This window comes from Fundulus heteroclitus, chromosome 20, assembly GCF_011125445.2.
Source record: "Fundulus heteroclitus isolate FHET01 chromosome 20, MU-UCD_Fhet_4.1, whole genome shotgun sequence".
Taxonomy (NCBI): Eukaryota; Metazoa; Chordata; class Actinopteri; order Cyprinodontiformes; family Fundulidae; genus Fundulus; species Fundulus heteroclitus.
This window is the reverse complement of record NC_046380.1, coordinates 20,476,281-20,494,903: the sequence shown is the minus strand read 5'-3', so window position 1 is coordinate 20,494,903 and position 18,623 is coordinate 20,476,281. Positions and strand designations below refer to the sequence as shown.

The window sequence follows — 18,623 nt, the reverse complement described above, 5'->3', positions numbered from 1 at the left end:
TCATGACGGCCAGGTTGGTTTGAAAATCTTTTTTTTACCTTCATAATTGAAACCTTCCTTTGAATTACGCAGGTTTTGTTTGTCTGACTTAAAAATGTGTTTAATGATGTGAAAAATTGAAGCAATGCAAGAAAAGAAAAGAAAAAAAAAGAAAAACTGAAGAAACCTGTAAGGGGGCAAATACTTTTTCTTGGCTAGGGTAAGCTTTTGTCTCGGTCTGCTTGAATAGGATAATGAATGAAAATCATACTCTGTAAATATTGGAAAAAATAACACAATGACTATAATATTTTTAAATTGCAGCTGCATCATAGAAAATGCTAACATAAAACACAAATGTAGGCTATTGACCTGTGTGACTGTAATGTGCTGTTTCATGAGACTGGGACTGACAGAATGTCCCTGTAACATGATACACACTCCCTTACACACGTGTTCATGTGTCATATCTTTTTATCTTTCATTAACAGTTTATAAAACACCTCGACAAACTGTTCTCCAATCTGATTACCAGAATAGGAGCAAATGTTGGGGTGCAGCTGGACCTTGACTACTCAGTCTGTCCATCATTTATGCTCTCAAAAGGATTAGAAATGCAAAGTCAAGGCTGCTAGCTCTGCTAAGGAACTCAGACGAGACCTTTGCTGTCTGAAAATATTGCATGGCGTAAATCCTCAGTAAAAATCCCAAGTTTAATAAAGTTGTCTGCAAATAATAAGTTTTAGTTGCTTTAGAACTGAGGAACTTTACGGTAAACTATGGATTGTCATAGGATTGTAATGACATGCATGCTGTAATTTAAATTTATTACATGTAAATCCAATCAAAGTATACGTCTATTTTGCCATTTTAATTGGCATTTTTAAATGCAATTTCTGGCCATGGAAAGAATATGTCCATTGAAAATAAACCATTTTCAAATAGGTAAGACTGAAGAAGGAGGATAGAAATTTATCAGGAAATGTAGGCTGTATGTCAAGCAGAAGGGAGATATTTAACCCCGAGGTCATTGTCCTGCGGTGCTTTCTGAAAGTCAATTATCCGTCAGGCTTGAGCTGGTCACTTCCTCACAATCCTCTTGTAATCTAATTTTACTAATTTGGGGATAACCGTGAGGAGGTATAAAACATCCGTGTCCACATAAACTACCAGTGTCGGCTTGGCATCTACCACTCGGAGGCTTTTGGCACTTCTATCAGCTAAAGATCGCTCGCTCAAGACAACCAAGGATGGGCTGGGATGGGGGATACGAGCCCAACGGCACCGAGGGAAACAACTTCTACATTCCGATGTCCAACAAAACCGGCATTGTCAGAAGTCCCTTTGAATACCCGCAGTACTACATGGTGGACCCGATGATCTACAAGGTCCTAGCCTTCTACATGTTCTTCCTGATCTGCACTGGAACCCCCATCAACGGCCTGACGTTGTTTGTAACAGCTCAGAACAAGAAGCTACGCCAGCCTCTAAACTACATCCTGGTGAACCTGGCCGTGGCAGGACTCATCATGTGCTGCTTTGGCTTCACCATCACCATCACATCCGCTTTTAACGGTTACTTCATTCTTGGACCCACCTTCTGCGCTATTGAGGGATTCATGGCAACACTCGGAGGTGAGACCAAAGCCCCAAAACCTGATCAGGAATCAAATTGCAGTGGTTGGTCAAAATTGTAGAATATAATATCTTTTCTGTCTCTGCAGGTGAAGTTGCTCTCTGGTCCCTGGTTGTTCTGGCTATTGAGAGATATATTGTTGTGTGCAAGCCCATGGGCAGCTTCAAATTTACTGGAACTCACGCCGGAGCTGGAGTCCTTTCTACCTGGATCATGGCTATGGCTTGTGCGGCACCCCCACTTTTTGGATGGTCCAGGTAAACCTTTGTTTGACCCAAACTTATTTAATCGAGATTTCTGTAGATCTTAATTTGCCAAGACTACAAGAGAAAGAGAAGAGAATCACTGTAGAGGCTAAACCGCTGTTTTCCTCAAATGAATACATCCATTTTATTGTTTGACATGTTGCACAGGTACATTCCAGAAGGCATGCAGTGCTCCTGCGGACCTGACTACTACACCCTGGCTCCAGGATTCAACAATGAGTCTTATGTCATCTACATGTTTGTCGTTCACTTCTTCGTTCCTGTTTTCCTGATTTTCTTCACCTATGGAAGCCTTGTCATGACAGTCAAAGCTGTAAGTGAATTTACGCATGCACCTCTCACAGCCGTCCTTCATGCTGAGGTTCATGTGAACTTACTGAAAGAGCTGCGGCAGTGTTTAATAACCCTCACGAATCTCCGCAGGCCGCAGCCCAGCAGCAGGATTCGGCTTCCACTCAGAAAGCTGAGAAGGAAGTAACACGCATGTGTGTCTTGATGGTGATGGGCTTCTTGATAGCTTGGACGCCATATGCGACCTTCGCTGGCTGGATCTTTCTGAACAAAGGAGCGGCTTTCACGGCCCTGACTGCTGCCATTCCTGCTTTCTTTGCAAAGAGCTCAGCCCTGTACAACCCTGTCATATACGTGCTGATGAACAAACAGGTTAGCATACTCTGCAGCCACCACAACCTAGGTTTTTATGCATTTATATGCCCTTTCTTAAACATTTCCCCTGCTCTGCCTTTCAGTTCCGTAACTGCATGCTCAGCACCATTGGAATGGGCGGCATGGTGGAGGATGAGACCTCCGTTTCAACAAGCAAGACAGAAGTCTCAACTGCTGCTTAAGGACCATGTGTCTTAATCATGATGACATCCTTAAGGTTGTGGACAAGCTCCTGAATTATTGCTTTCTGATTTGAATAGAGTCCACTCAAAAAACAAGAGAGACTTGCCAAATGAATTCATGGATTTAACAACTGTGGACCAAGGAATTCTATCTCAACTGGTTATGTGTGTAAAGTACAAACTGTAAATTTTACTGGAGTTTATCTTGTACAGCAGCTGTGTGAATGTGAATGTGTGTCTGTGAGCGCGTCTGTTGGAGTATGCGTGGCTGAACTCGGATCTCCCTGAACACCTCAACTGTAAACACAGGCTGTGAACCGCTGAAAACCTTTAAATCGCTGAATGTGCAATCGAGTGCGGGGTGTTCCGCTGTAATTATGTGAGGGAACATGTTTTACTGGTGTACCAGTGGCATTATTTTTACGCATTTTGTGAAAAGCAAACAAAAAAAAAAAGACATAGTGTTGACTAGAAAATAAAATGCATGCATCAAAAGAAACATGGTTATGTGATCATTGTTGGTTTGAAAATCTGACCTGTCAGGTTCTTACAAGGCTGAACATTCTTAAACTAAATCACAAATACTTTCCAGCGAACAAGAGATGTCGACTGAACAATGATGTAAATTTTTTTATCTTCTATAATTTTTTTTTCTTTTTTACAAAGCATCAGACCATAAAGTAATTATTTTACATACAATAATTTCCATCCAATCATTTCAGTGGTAACAGTAATGTGTATGTTAGGTGAAGGGACATTTCACCTTCTGATGAAAAAAACAAACAAATCCATCCCAATCAGTGGATTTGGGCCACTTATGAAGATCTGGTTTATCCAAGTAAAACAGTGCAGTGCATCAAATCTTAATTTCAGTGTAACCCCTACTCCGAGGAGGTTAGGTTGTATAGAAGTAAAAAGGCACAAACACCGATGAATATCTGGCAAGAACAATAGCAAGAATAATGTTAGAAACTCTTATGGTATAGAAAAAATCTTGAGGTGGAACATAAAAACCAGAAACCATACGTGAAATTCTGGAGTAATATATGGAAGGCAGTGAAGTAGTACAACTAATTTAAGTTTGTCTTCTTGCCTCTTAAACTTATATTGAGAAATATAAAGATATAAAATTGGGCCTGCAGGCTTGTTGACCTGACCACACCTGTAAATCTATTCCAAATAATACATTTTATTTCTTTGTATTTCTCAATATAAGTTTAAGAGGCAAGTACGCCCGAGTATGTGGAGGCCTTTACATGAATGCACTTCTAGTTTATACATTACAGTCAGGCGGTCTTGTAGACAGCTCAGGGGTCTGATCAGGTAGTGACACAGTGTACCGTAATGTTCCGAATATCCATTGAGTGGAGCGGCTTCGTTGCTTACCAAAGTGGTACTTACACATTTTAACAGATTTGTGAGCGCATTGTACCGCATAAAATCAGTCAGTAAGCACAATGGTAATCATATATAAAAGGCGCACCATACATTTTTTGGGGGAAAAAATTAAGGATTTTATGTGCGCCTTATAGTCCAGAAATACGGTAAATAAAAAAACGGAGACATGATATTCCTTGGATTCAAAATGTCTTTTATGCTCTAGTTAAAAGAAATCCTGCTTAAAAATAACTCCTAGGTAAATCTGCACAACATATCAAATCGAAATGGTGACTGCAATATCAATGTGTGCAATACTGTAATCGCACAAAACTGCTCAAACACAATATTTCATGCACCACTCATGCATATTCTACATGATACATTTGGCGGGTTTAGTAGGTTCTTTGTACAGTTGGTAGGTCTTGTTGGATGCCATCTCTGGATTTAGAACTGAACGGGCAACAATGATAAAAGCAATCTTGCTGTATGAGCTGGCTTTGGTCTCTACTGTGGGTGTAAAAACTAAACAAAGATTGCTGGAATTTTAAAGAATGGAATAAGTTAAGATAAGAAACTCCTTTATTCTCCCACTATGCAGAAATTTGGTTGTGTGACAGCAGCAAAAAACACAGACAGAGTAACACACTAAATAAGCAATTAGAAAACAAACAAACAGCTAATCTAATCTAAAGTTTGTTTTAGAGCAACAGGGAACAACCTTATCACAATAAAACTTAAAACCTAAATATATGGTATATAAACAATCTGATTGGGCTTCTTTGATTGTTTGGACCCTGAGTCAACATTAGCAAGCACTGATGTGCCCCATGGTGATGTCAATGTCTGACAGCTCCAAAACAAAAGTAATTAACATATACCACTAACTGGACACAACGTTAAAAAGAAATATTACTTTAATAAATACTTTAACAATTAATCACGTGTAGCTAAATGAGCAGTTTATTATCATATCATATGATTTTAACAGTCTCAGGAGACAATAAAAAACTTGCGCTATGCTCCTTTAAGGTGCACAGTGCAAGTTTTAAAGTTGATTATTTATTTTCTTTCCCATACATACCTTACACTTTTCTGACATGTAAAACGAGTTTTCCTTTAATTACCACAGGCTGGATATTCAGTTAATGACAGCGTCCCTTTAAAAAAAAAAAAGTCCTTCCCAACTGTCCTTGTAAACAAGATAAAAAATACTCCTGCAGTACTGTTAAATAAAAGTTAAATAAAAGCGCAAAAGATACAAATTATAAACGTAAACTGGGTTTCCTAATTATTAAAGGATGAAGACACCCCATACCATAAAATGGTTTGGTCCGGATGCTGTTTCCAAGGGGCGGGGCAACCGGAAGCTACTCTAGGCAGCTGCGTGTTTCAGACAGTAACCCCGCGCTCACACTGACTGCAGTGCGGTTACAGTTGCGGGGCTGCAAGGAAACCAGATAATTAAAAAAGAAATGTGGCAACTCACCTCAGTTGCATGCAGTTGCGGTGCCGGTTACAGAGGTCGTTTGACCGGACGCTGCAGCGGCACTACCTTTGCACTCCTCATTATCAAGCTGCCACTGAACAGAACTGAATGCAGCAAGGCCTTATTAGCAATGATAAACAACCAAAAAACAAACACAAACGAAAAAAAAAAAAAAAACACCCATGGCCGACACGTTATTGTGTAAAACCTAAAGCTTTTACTTATAACATTTCATATGAAATATACCTGGTTAGAAGCACTTGAAAATGTATTTTGTACTCAATCTTTTTGGCTGAACTCCTAAAACATTATAGATTTTGTGGCATGCATAAGAACAAATTTTAACAACGGGGCACTTTTTCCCCCCAAAAAAACCCAAAACGCAATTAGTGCAGCCACACAACCAAAAAAACATAACACTCTTGGTGGTTTGTAACATCTGGTAAAAACAAAAGGGGGGTTACTTGTTTAACTAGTGGGGAATTAGATTAAGGACCTATGGGATCTTGTAAAGTAAAGTGGTTGCTATTCTCATTGTTAATTTGCTGTAAGAGCCGTGAGCGCTCCCCGTCATCGGTTTTCTATCAGATGCTGTGCAGTATCACCCCTCTCAGGTTGACTTCCTAATGTGCAGCCATATTCTGACATTATAAAACATTTGCATTAAATAAATAAGAAGGAACCCTAGTCTTTTTTACAAGTGAATACATAAAAAGGGTTGTAAGATTTGCAACTTTAGCAGTGCAATGTCTACTAGACAGCTTTCAGCTTGTATAAAAAGCAGATAATGCCTCTCCCCCCCCCCCCCCCCCTGGACCTTAGGTGAAATATATTTTTTTGACAGCACTATAATGGGCAATATGTTTCATGTTGTGTAGCAGTCATGGATGCTTTATGTTCTGCAGCAACCATCTACGAAACTGACACAACAGTGCACATTAAGAGACCGATCTAAAGGGTTTAATTACGTTTAAACATGCATTTCTTTTTTACCCAGTGAACAGTCTAAATCATGATGTACCCCTTTATTTCCAGCTGATAACCCGATCCTAATTGTCATGCTGTGGGCACATGCACTGTAATTTTCTTCAAAGAGCCTGCTCTGGACACCTGTGCGTGCTTATTCTCTCTGTCAGGGGGCCGGCAGCGGCGAGTGTCGCCTTTCTTTGTTCTAATTGCTTGGATCAGACAGGATGGGCTGCATGCAGAGGCTGTAATAACAAACTGTTGGATGCGAGGAGGAAAAATCTCCAGGCAAAATCCTTGCTGTGAGGCAGGAAAAATCACAGTTCTGGTAGCCACACCATTTTACAGCGGTAGAGCTTGCAGTGTTTTAGCTGCAGTTATGTAACCAGAATTTTGAAGAGGGTGAAATTTCTTGTGGCTCTTCAGAATTTTTGTTTTCTAAATTGTATGATCAGACCAAAGTAATCTAGTTCTATCTTGATGATCGGTTTGCTGATTATATACACTATGGCACTGAATTCATTAAAATAAAAGAGTGAAATTCAAATTCAATCAACAAAATAGGAAAAATAATAATTAAGTGGTTCATATGGACTATATGCTGAGAATACAGATGAAGATAATGTAAATGCCATTACTGATATTCTGAGATATTTTGTGATCCTCTGTGCAAAACCTCATAGCGTTTCAGGCAAACTTTTTTTAATCCAAAATTTGTTTAGGACCATTAATGTCTTTTTTCAGTTGGTTCACTGTAGTCAAAATGTTTTATATTTTAGGGACAGTATTTAAGATTCTTAGAGTCCGGAGCAGCTGCTATAATAAAATGATGTCCACTGACTGCAGCATTTAGGTGTTAGGTCTCTTTTGTACAATTTATTATAAAGCTTTTCTGTAATGTTCTGATTTATTTGGATGCACATGTAAGTCAGGCGCTGCCATAGGAGGAGCTTCATGTCAGTTAGGTTAGGCCTTGTTGAAATGTTCCCATCAGCCATGTTGGGAAATGAGACGAAGCAACCCCAGGTCAGTCTAGTTTACTGAGAGGTAACACATATCTGGGCCACAGTGAGGCGTTCTGCTTCCGCTAAGGTGCTTCTGAGCTCAGAAACTGAGAAACTTTGAATCCCTCCTTGCACCCCTCTAAACTTTCCTTTTTACAATTACAGTTAGGTATTATACCTCGATATTATGTGTCAAGCCCTTTATTAAACTCCAAAGAGGCTCTGAAAAAAAAGAAGAAAAATTCACAAAAAGTTAGAGCTGATCAGCTGAGATAATATTCTGTTAATTTCCTATTCAGAAAATTTTCCACTCCTGAAAATCATGATAAATGTAGTGAGTGTTTGGATTTTTGTTTTTTTTTTGTGTTATGAAATGTATTATATTTGATCCGTTTGCAAGGATCATCAACCATAATAGTTAATCAGTTGCAATGAATTGTATCTAATGGGGAATTAATCTTGTTTTTGATAGATATTCTGACTCTCTTGGCTTACACTTATACGAGGATGAAAAAAGAATTATCCTTCAGATAAAGTTTTTGTAAGACCTTTGTACAGATTATGAAAGCAATTTAAGATCATTAAAATATTCTAACCATCAAATATGTTAAACCATCAATTCACTCATTCACTCTGTATTATGTTAATAATTATTTCATATCAATTCCTGTATGACTTTCATGCTAGCATCCATCTCTGGGAGCTCATCAGGGACTTAAACTCAGAACTTCTCAGCCAAAATAAAGTATAACTAAAAAAAAGAAAGAAAAAAAAGTGAGATTTCTAAAAGCACACAATGAGGATTCTTATGTATCGATGGCTGTGGAATATGCAGATTCAAGTGTTATTCCACACCAAACAGAGAGGAACTATCCTGAAACAAAGGAAACTAAACATGAAATTAAAATCCATTTTGTTGTCTGCCTCATTCTACCATACATATATGAAACATAGATGTTGCTATAGGAGTAGACCATTACAGTCTGATCGGATTACCTATATGTAATATCCTGGAGTCCTGCCATTACCAACTCAGTGTCAATTTTGTATATTGTCACATTTTAAAGAGTTAAATGCATAACAGTCATGAAGCTAAGAGGTTTTAGGTATTTAAGCCCTTATTGTTTTAATGGTCTTAAGACACAAGGAGGACATTTCCCTCTGGAATTGTAGACAAGATAATCCTAATACACTCGGTAATATAGTACCCTTAAAAAAATCTGGAATTTTCAAATAAAATGTCCGTCATTGTTTCCGAATGTCAAATTCTCACATTTATTATTTAAGAAAACTTTACATCAACTCTCCTCTGCTTTGATTCATTTTCCACATAAATGAGGAGGAAAAAAATGTATTCTCACATGAAAGCAAACAGAAAAAAACAGCCACACCTGATTTAAAGGAGACTTATGCTGCAAATTTAAATAATCACTTAATGAATAGTTAAACAACAACACAGGAAACAACAAACTAATTGTAATGTTTCAAATAAATGTACAACTGTCGTATAAGAGTGTAATCCTGATCTTCAAGTTGTTGTTTTTTTTTGTCATTTTTGGCCCTTAATGAATTTAAACAATTAAAACTACAACAGCTTTTTACAGTTTTTTGTAATCGAGAGAACATTATTTGAAAATCTGTAATTTAAGACAGAGAGGAGATACATTTATTAGAATATATAGAAATCCCACCAAAAAAAAAAAAACAAGAACAAAGTAACTAAACTACAAAATCAAACCATAAACATCCATCATAGATTAGACACATTCTCCAACTGATACTGCACTTTTCATACCATACACATACTTTATCGTGTAGGCTGACCCAAATACAAATGGAGTCTAGGGGGATTACCACAACTCTATGCTCTTACACTCAGATGCTCAGACTGAACTGAGAATCAGTGGTAAGAGAAAAACAAAAACCTCAAAACAAAAACTGAAATACCTTCAGAAAGTCCTGAGAAATCTTGGTCAACATCCCATTGAAATATTACAAGACACATTAGGCTACATAGATGGAAAAGTGAAAAACATTGATTGATTTAAAGGATGAATTTAACACTTTTTGGATAACACAAAGAGGAAGATGAAACAATTAACAGTTGAAATTTTAATGTTTGAAAGATAATTTTAAAAGACCTCTAAAGAAGACTTGCAAGATGAGTTAAAAATTATTCTTAATATATATATATATATATATATATATATATATATATATATATATATATATATATATATATATATATATATATATATTATGATCAGGCAATGTAGCTAGTCTGCTAACTACATATTCACAACAATAGGGTGTCAACCAGTTCATCATCTTGAGCCAGACTAAGGTCACGTAGGATTGCAAAGAGCTGCACAACAATGTGTCCACATATTTCTTTTTACAAACTTATAACTGAAACTTGTAACAACAGATTTTCTTATTTCTTAGCTGATAATTTGAAAGTAAAAACAGCTGAAGTCAGAAAATGTCCTCAGGATCTCATAGGGGCCGGCCCTTGTTCTTAACTTCAAATCAAGCCGCACCCCTGCTCCCACACAGGTATTACAATAATGATTAGTCCCGTTGACCAACCCTGATCACCGATTGGTCGTTCAGATACTAAAAAGCCCACTTTTTATTACTGAGGTGTGGTGCTTGAAAAAAGCATAGAAAGGAAATAGTGTTTTCTACAGACGCCTGGTTGCTGTTCATTCAGGCAGGTAATTTTTAAATAGGGTGAGACTTCAGCAATTTCTAGGCTTAACATAATACAAAATTTGTTCTGTCTTACCTTTTTGTTATTGTAATTTTATTATAAAACATAAGAAATGTTGGACATTCATTTGAAAATGTCACAGGGTCTTTTATCTCTAGAGGAGGTACATACAGGGACGTATGCTTTGCAATTAGTAGCGCCAACCACAGTAATGGTGCTAATGATGCTATAAGACAATTTAAAGTGACAAGTCCATTATCATTTCTTTCTTTGTTTTAAAACGCTAATGCTATTTAACTGCAGAGCTGTGCATAAGTCACTGTACTCCTAAACATGGTGTGACATCCTCTGGCCCTAACGACATAATTAAAAATCCATCCCAGAACAGCTTTTTGAGTTACAATAAATGAATGAATTTAAAATGCAATACTTCTGATGAAACCTTTTCCTCTCCAGTGTTAGGTTGGATCAAGTTGTTATTTGTTTAACACAGATCTTGTGGATAAAAATTACCTTGTGACATTTTTCACTCCTACAGGTTAAAAGAGTAATGGAGATAAGCTTTAAATTTGTTGTTGTTGTGTCTTTATAAATATCTATTTCCTATTACCTGCAGGATTTTACTGTATTAGTAGATTTTCAGTAATGCAGCGATCGACAGCTCTGTCACCTTGTCCTCTGTAATCTGAACCCTCTCCTTGCTAATGTTACCTTCTCCTAGACCTCTGACAGCGGTGAAATTTGACATTTTTCCAGAGTGAAGAAATATAACCTTTTTGAGTGTTGCAAACTGACTCACAAATAAAAATCAGCTGAAATTGACAAAGCGATCAGAAGCTGGGCAAAAAATCTCAGATTAGTGCATTTCTCCTGCTAACCAGTAGCAGGGGAGATACAGTAATGAACCTTGTCATGATTGGAGTGTTGCCCAGGAATGCAAACTGGAACCAAATACCCTGTTCTTTTCCAGTATAAAGCGTAGTGTAAAAAAAAGTATTTGCACCCTTATAGATTGCTTGACTTTTGCTTTTTTTTCACACTTAAAAAGTTTCAGATCATCCTAACAAAGTTGAATATTAAGCAAAGGTAACCTGAGTAAGAACAAAAATTATTTTCAAACAATTATGTATTTAATAGGGGAAAACCTGGCCTGTGAAACAAATGCCCCCTTGGAATTTTACTTCAGCCTTAATGGAGGGCTTATATTTAAGTGCCACACTATCTAAACTGAATTTATGTCTGGACTTTACAAAGGTGACAATAAATTTCCCCTTTTTTCATATGTAAGTCATTCAGAGGAGGACTTGGTTGTACTCTTTGAAACATTGTCCCACTGCAAAACCTAAGTGCACCCAAGCATCAGATACCAAAGTGATGGATGGCCTGACATTCTTCTTCAGAATATATAATTCTGTCAATTAGGGCAAGTTATCCATGTCCTTATACACCAAAGCAGCGCCAGGCCACCATGCTACCCCACCATGCTACACTTTAGATGCATTGTTCTTTTTCTAAACTGTTGTATTAGTTTTACAGCAGGTGCAAACTGGATGCACATCTTTAAAAAAGTTCCACTTTTTTGTTGCCACGTAATGTTTTCCCCAAAATGCTGGAAATCCTCAGAGTTTTTGGGGTAAACGTGAGACGGGCCTTTGTCTTGTTTATTGCCAACAGCAATGTTGTGTGATAAGTATATATATATATATATAGTGTGTGTGAATGGGTACCTAATGGGTAAAAGTCAGCAGGAAGCCAAAACAGTGACACAACCATTCAACACAGATACAGAGCTGCAGCACATTAGGGCACGATCCAGTAAGCAGCGATCAGAACAGAAGACCATTATCACACGTTACGTTTTAGTACAGAAAGCAGGACTTTTGGGGTTTAAAATAAATGCTGCTCTCTATGGTGACCTCCTGGATAAGCCGTTGATAAATGCTTGGAGTAATTCTGTTGAGCTAGCCCTTCTGGAAAGGTTTAAAATGGCTTTGAAACCCTTTCCAGGCTGATAGATGTCAGCGGTTTTGTTTGTCCATTTGTTCTTTGATTTCATTATTACCTTTTTTTTTTTTTAGATATTTTGTCTTATGTGGTAAGACTGGTTCTATTAAAATAATTTCTTCATTCAGCAGGTATTGCAATGATCTGATCTGGTTGTGGTTAATATATTTAGACTCAACTTTCTAGAATATGTGGTTAATCCCAGTCAGTTATTTATTTATTTATTTATTTTGTATTTTGATAAGATGATCTGAAAAAAGTTTTAATAATATGAAACATTTAAATGTGAAAAAAGCAAGAACAGAAAAAAAAAAACTGCGAGGGAGCAAATACTCTTGCAGCAGTGAACTTCATTTTGCATCATTGATGTGACATGCATCATTAGGCTTTGTTCAGCCCTGTGCTGATATGATTATTCCAAGGTACATTGTGGATGCAATCAATCTGTGCAACAGCTCACTCTTTACATATAAGAACTGCTCCTCCAAAGCATTCAGGTCAGTGATTCAAATCCACAGCAATTTTGGGGCATTGATCTGAGTAAACATCAAATTTTTTTTTTTTATTTCTGTGTTTCATTTTTTTGTATGACACCGATTTTAACTTCTTCCTTTATAAAAATGTGTTGATGTGCTCAAATTACCTTCGGGTCACATCTCATTAACAAAAATCACAGGTCCTTGAGAAGCTATTTTATTCTCTCTCTCATAAACCACGCTTTTGCCCAGATATGTCTCCGGTAAGCTGAAGCTTACTTGTGATTGGTTGATGCTAGCTTGTCTCTGGACCTGTTTGTCGAAGTCCCCTCTTGGCTCTGTGAAACTGTCCTGTGTGAAGGGGCCGAAGTTGTCGTCTGGCTGATCAAAGCTGGATTCGCTGTAGAGTCGCTCTCTCATTTCACTGGACCGTTTCCTGGAAGAAGTCCTGCTCGGGTATCTCTGACCAGTCTTGTACCAGCCTGTCTCTTTAAAGACAAACCAAATATTTCCAGACCAGAGGATGACGTTCACGAAACCAAAAACCTGGCAGTTGGAAAAAAAAAAAAAAGGTAACAGGTGTAAGTGGATTTCTGTATGCAGACTGGGTCAGTTTTCGATCAAATACCTACAGCAGACGTGTTTAGACGAGACCAGAAAGGTTCCTGCGTGGCTGCACATCTATTTTCCTTCTCTCTACAGGCCGAGATGAGAAGAAGCACCTCCGTTGGGTTTGTGGCTGTCTTGATCTCAGTGAGGCTTTTAGCCCAACAGCAACTGCTGAGCAGCCATGTTAGAGAAAAGGTGACGGTGACAAGGAAATCCTGTTGCATCGCACAGGACAGAGAGACATGAGAGTAAAGAAAGCTGCAAATTTGCTTTTATTTGAACAAAGTGCATGTGATTAAACTAAGTGACTGTGGAAATCAAATGTCACTGACCACTAGAGGGCCTCTGTTGTTCTTCAGATATTTGTTCTGGTAGAAGACGTAGACAATCGTCGCCAAGAGGGAGTAAAGAAATGCCAAAACACCCACAGTCACAAAAAACTGAGCAGATGCAGAGAAGTCACCATTGAGGAAAACGATTTCTTCTCTCTTTGCTTCGCACAAAGGAGCTTTGAAGTAGACCTGCCGCAACCTAAAAGACATAAAGAGACGGTTTAGAGCAGGGGTCACCAACATGGTGCCTGTGGGAACCAGATAGCGCCCAAGGACCACATGTGGTGCCCTAAAGCATGTTAAAAAAACCTAGCACAACCCTCCTGTGAGCTGCATTTAAACTGCTATTTTATTCAGTTGAAAATGTCTTTTTCACAACTATTTTTCCACCAAGGTCTAAGTCATGTTTTGACCTGGGGATGACGTGTATTTTTTGCTAAACTAAGTGTTTTTCTTTTCTTGTTTTTTATTTTTATATTTAATGTAATGACTTTATCTGGGAGTTCTGTCATGACCGAAAGAACGAGATCCCGGATACAAGCGGCTGAAATGAGTTTTCTCCGTAGTGTGTCTGGGCTCTCCCTTAGAGATAGGGTGAGGAGCTCAGTCATCCGGGGAGGACTCAGAGTAGAGCCGCTGCTCCTCCACGTCGAGAGGAGCCAGTTGAGGCGGCTCGGGCATCTGGTCAGGATGCCTCCTGGACACCTCCCTGGTGAGGTGTTCCGGGCACGTCCCACCGGGAGAAGGCCCAGGGGAAGACCTAGGACACCCTGGAGGGACTATGTCTCTCGGCTTGTCTGGGAACGCCTTGGGATTCCTCCTGAGGAGCTGGCCCAAGTGGCCGGGGAGAGGGACGTCTGGGCCTCCCCACTGAAGCTGCTACCCCTGCGACCCGACCCCGGATAAGCGTAAGACAAGGGATGGATGGAAGGATGGACATAACACACTCACAATGTATAGCATTAATATTGAAATTGCTGATCTCTGTTTGATATGAACTTTAAAGGGAGTAACTGCAGCCTGGCACACTCCGTTTATGTATTGTTTATTTACTGGGCTATATGTTTCTGGAGCGGGGGGGGGGGGTGCGCTGGGTGTAGGATTGGAGTGTGTTTGGGCCTGTTTCTGTGTTTTTGTCTGTCTTTGTGTTAGTGTTGATTGTCAGTATGAACACTTGTAGTGTGGTATTGTGTTTTTCCTTTGTGGTCAGTAGTGTACAGTTAGAGGTTGGAACTTTTCAAATCATGTAAATGTATCTTTTTCCCATTTGGATCACAAATGTGAATACGGATTCTCTTACTTGCAGGTTTGAAACAAATGAACAGACAAACACTAGTTTGTGGTGAAAAAATATTAAAAACCACAAAAAATAATAACTTAATAAAAGAAACATTCTGTTAATCCGTCCACAGCACCCTCATCCATTTCCTTATTTCTACAGGTAGTTTTGTGAAACTAAAAGGATTCATTCTGTTTTCATTTTTAATTTCTTGAATGATTAATTAAAAGGGCAACATGCACACAAAATATGCAGAAGGGACCATTTTTATGTAACAAACACCGAAGACCTGGAGATGTTAAAGTGTGTCGACATCCCAGCTCAGTTGTCCAGCAGCCTGCTTTTAAACTGGGGGAGCGTCTACAGAAAGCAGCACTCCTGATAAAAGCAACCTTTCAGTCTCCTCAGAAAACTGGAGAGCAGTTAGTATATCAATATTTTATGTTTTTTTTTCCTTTTAGTCAAGATCTAAGATCGTCTGTAATGCAAAAAAATGATTTAGACTCTCCTCGATGCTAAACTGCTTTGTTTTTAAGATAAACTTGTTTTCTGAGTGTCATACAAAACCCAGATTTACCTGAAAGGATAGCCAAAATCAATATTGATGCTGACGTTGTTGTGTCGCCGTGCTGCACAGTCCACTTTAACCTGGAGATGGCCATAGTATCCTCCACAGGTGGCAAATGCACAAATGGCAAAAATCTAACAGCAGAAAAAAAAAATTAAATAAAAAATGAATCGTGGCTCTGTTGACGATTTCTTTATACAAATTCTTCAGAAGCAGCAATTGATTGCGTGAGCTTGCTGCATAATGAATGCACATCAATAAATCAGACGAGGGATTATTACAGTTAAAATGAGTTTGAAAACAAACCGTGAATAATTTAAAGGAAGGAAGATAATTAACAGAGCTGCTCACTGTGCCCTGGAGGGAGCCCACAGCAGTAGAGTCAGAATCTGTTTGTTCATGTAACACGCATGTGGACGCATGTTATTGATTCGCCTTCACATTTTCATCATTTCTAAAGTATAGACAAAACTAAAAGCTGTTTCACTGTGAGATAACAACTTTTCTCTTACTTTTAAACAATAAAAAAAGGCCTCATCTCAAACCAGGAATATTTTATCTCTCACCTCATCATCAGATGAAAAACCCTGCTGTGATCACATAGAGGTCTAGTTATTTCTTGCGCATTCATTTGCATCTCAAGGCAAAAATACTCAACATGTATGGTGAATAATCTGAACAATCTTGAAAAGAAATGAAGAAAGGGAACTTACCGGAGCAAATATAACCATGCACATTTAAAGACCAATGAGCCCCACTCCACACAGCGCCGGCAGCTGTAGTCATCAGATTGAGATGTAACTGATGCGGACAGGAAAACCAGAGCGACTCTTCGAGCTGAGAGGGGTGGGCTGATGGGGGTTGTTGTCTCCCCAGAGGAGGATCTGGAGATCTGCTCAAACTCTGCATTTAGTTATAAATGCTTTTAACTGCAACACATGGTGAATGTTCGTAGAAAATTATGCTTTTTTTCTGGGTTCAGGACTAAAAAAAAAAAAAAAAAAAAAGTCCCCTTATCGAAGCTCTGTGGCAACACTGGTCCAGGAAAAAAAGACAAGGCTATATTTGCAACATGAAAGAAGCTGATGATCTGGGACAGATTTTCATCATATGAATAATTTGGATGGCCAGAGAGCTAATATTAGGGCCTGCACAGATATGCCTGGTGTGTCTGAACAGACATCAACGTCTGATCGATATTTCAGAGAACATACACACAACATGTGTATGTTTTTGCCTATGTAATTCACAGCAGTACTGAATGGAAGGAAATGGTACTGTTCTGACCTTTTGCTTTAATTACACCCAGGTCTTATTTTAGAACTACAATTAAATACATTTAAATGGATTTATCCTTTTTTAAACAATGTATGAGTGCTTATCGAATATAAATCTACAACCCCTTTTTTAAAAAGAGAAGAGTGAACATTTTAGTCTTTTACATTCATTTGAAGTAAGCTTTTTCTTTAGATTTTCCTAGAAAGTGTTGTGATATCTTTGTAAAATAGTTATTTTATGTCATCAGTTACATGACCAAAAGGTCTTTTACTGACCTCTTTTGGTGACAAATCTAAATTACACATTTATGTTTAAGCTTTTACCTGCATTTAAACCTGTGTTTGATCCAAAGATTAAGCTAATGTATGTCTCAGCATGTATGTCTGTCTGTCAAAGCTTTTGCATCCAGGTGTGTGTGTGTGTATGTATATATATATATATATATATATATAGATTCATATATACAGTAGATGTTTACATATATATATATATATATATATATATATATATATATATATATATATATATATATATATATATATATATACATATGATTTTGAGCAACTGAGCAGAGTTTCAGACAGATGATTTTTTTTAAAACTCACTTGATTATGGAGCCTTTTATGAAACTTTTTTTTATTGTCATATATTGATGGCTAAAAAAATTTATACCCCTGGCTTATTTATAGTCCAACATAATCTTCTAATTGTTCAAACAATTTACGTCTCGAGTGGCCCAACCAGAGTCCCACCTTGAAGCTGATTAAAAATCTGTAGAGGGAGCTAAAGATTAGTGTGATGGCAAAGAGCCATCCAACTTTAAAGACTTGAAGCGTGACACCAAAGACAAATTGTCAAAATAGTAGATATGTGCAAACAAGCTGGTCACCAAATACAAAAAGACTTGGGCTGATTCACACTTTGCCATAAATTATTAAGATATATCCAGGTTGAGCAGTAGACCTGCTACACCATTTAATGTCAACAAAAACAAATTTTTCAAACCTGAGACTTGGAGCTCCTCACAAAAGACGAATGATGAAAGATGATTATTGTAAAGGGTATAAATTATTTTCATAAAACCATTTAAAAAAGTTTTTCTAAAAGGCAAAGAAAAAACAAACAAATATTTTTTTCAAAATGCATAATCCTTTTTTTTACATAGGTGTATCATCTTTTGCAAGATGTCTGTCTCATTTGGTTGAAACAAACCCACTGATTGAAAGAAAATATCCCAAAATCAAATGAATAATTGTAAACCTAACTGTAACTTTTAAACAGGTAACATTTCCGGCACTTTTAGTTGTGTTCGATATTCAGGGCTTCATTTATTATGTATCTTTGTCTGACTTATGGCAACACAGAGTGAGGAGGTAAAGGTTAATTTTAAATGCTAATTTCATCCTTTCACAGGCGCCAGTGTGAAAGTAATTGCAATGCTCAATAGTATCATGGCTGAATTGCAATAAAAGCACTTATCTTTAAACAAAATCCATGTACTTTTAACGACAAAACCAGCTTTTAATTTGATATAATAAAAAAGCCTAAATCCTTAAAAATGTTATTAACTTGGTTAAAACAGGAAGAAAAATAACATTCTCAGAGAGAACAGCAGAATATGACAGATGTGAGAGAGATGAAATTATGTAAGCATCAGGATCGCCAATCTATTTATAGATGAAATTTTGGTCTATTGTTTTCAATCACTGTGATGGTAATCACCAGCGTCTGGATGTCCGCTGCTGTATGAAGCTAATAGATCAGTGGAGGTGTTTGGAGCTGCAGCTCGGTAAACAAAA

At 37.8% G+C, this 18,623-nt stretch overlaps 2 protein-coding genes across 2 annotated transcripts; one reads left to right on the top strand and one right to left on the bottom strand.

Moving 5' to 3' along the window:
- The first annotated feature begins 1,141 nt into the window (after window positions 1-1,141).
- Window positions 1,142-3,228, top strand: LOC105924039 (green-sensitive opsin). Its single transcript, XM_012859940.3, has 5 exons — window positions 1,142-1,614; window positions 1,704-1,872; window positions 2,029-2,194; window positions 2,305-2,544; window positions 2,631-3,228. Exons 1-5 carry the CDS (start codon window positions 1,230-1,232, stop codon window positions 2,727-2,729), a joined length of 1,059 nt encoding a protein of 352 aa, XP_012715394.1. The 5' UTR covers window positions 1,142-1,229; the 3' UTR covers window positions 2,730-3,228.
- A 9,307-nt stretch (window positions 3,229-12,535) lies between these two features.
- LOC105933267 (synaptoporin) lies at window positions 12,536-16,523 on the bottom strand. Its single transcript, XM_012872721.3, has 5 exons — window positions 16,260-16,523; window positions 15,556-15,680; window positions 13,700-13,898; window positions 13,391-13,582; window positions 12,536-13,304 (listed from the first exon to the last, which is right to left on the bottom strand). Exons 1-5 carry the CDS (start codon window positions 16,281-16,283, stop codon window positions 12,933-12,935), a joined length of 912 nt encoding a protein of 303 aa, XP_012728175.2. The 5' UTR covers window positions 16,284-16,523; the 3' UTR covers window positions 12,536-12,932.
- Between the last annotated feature and the right edge of the window lie 2,100 nt (window positions 16,524-18,623).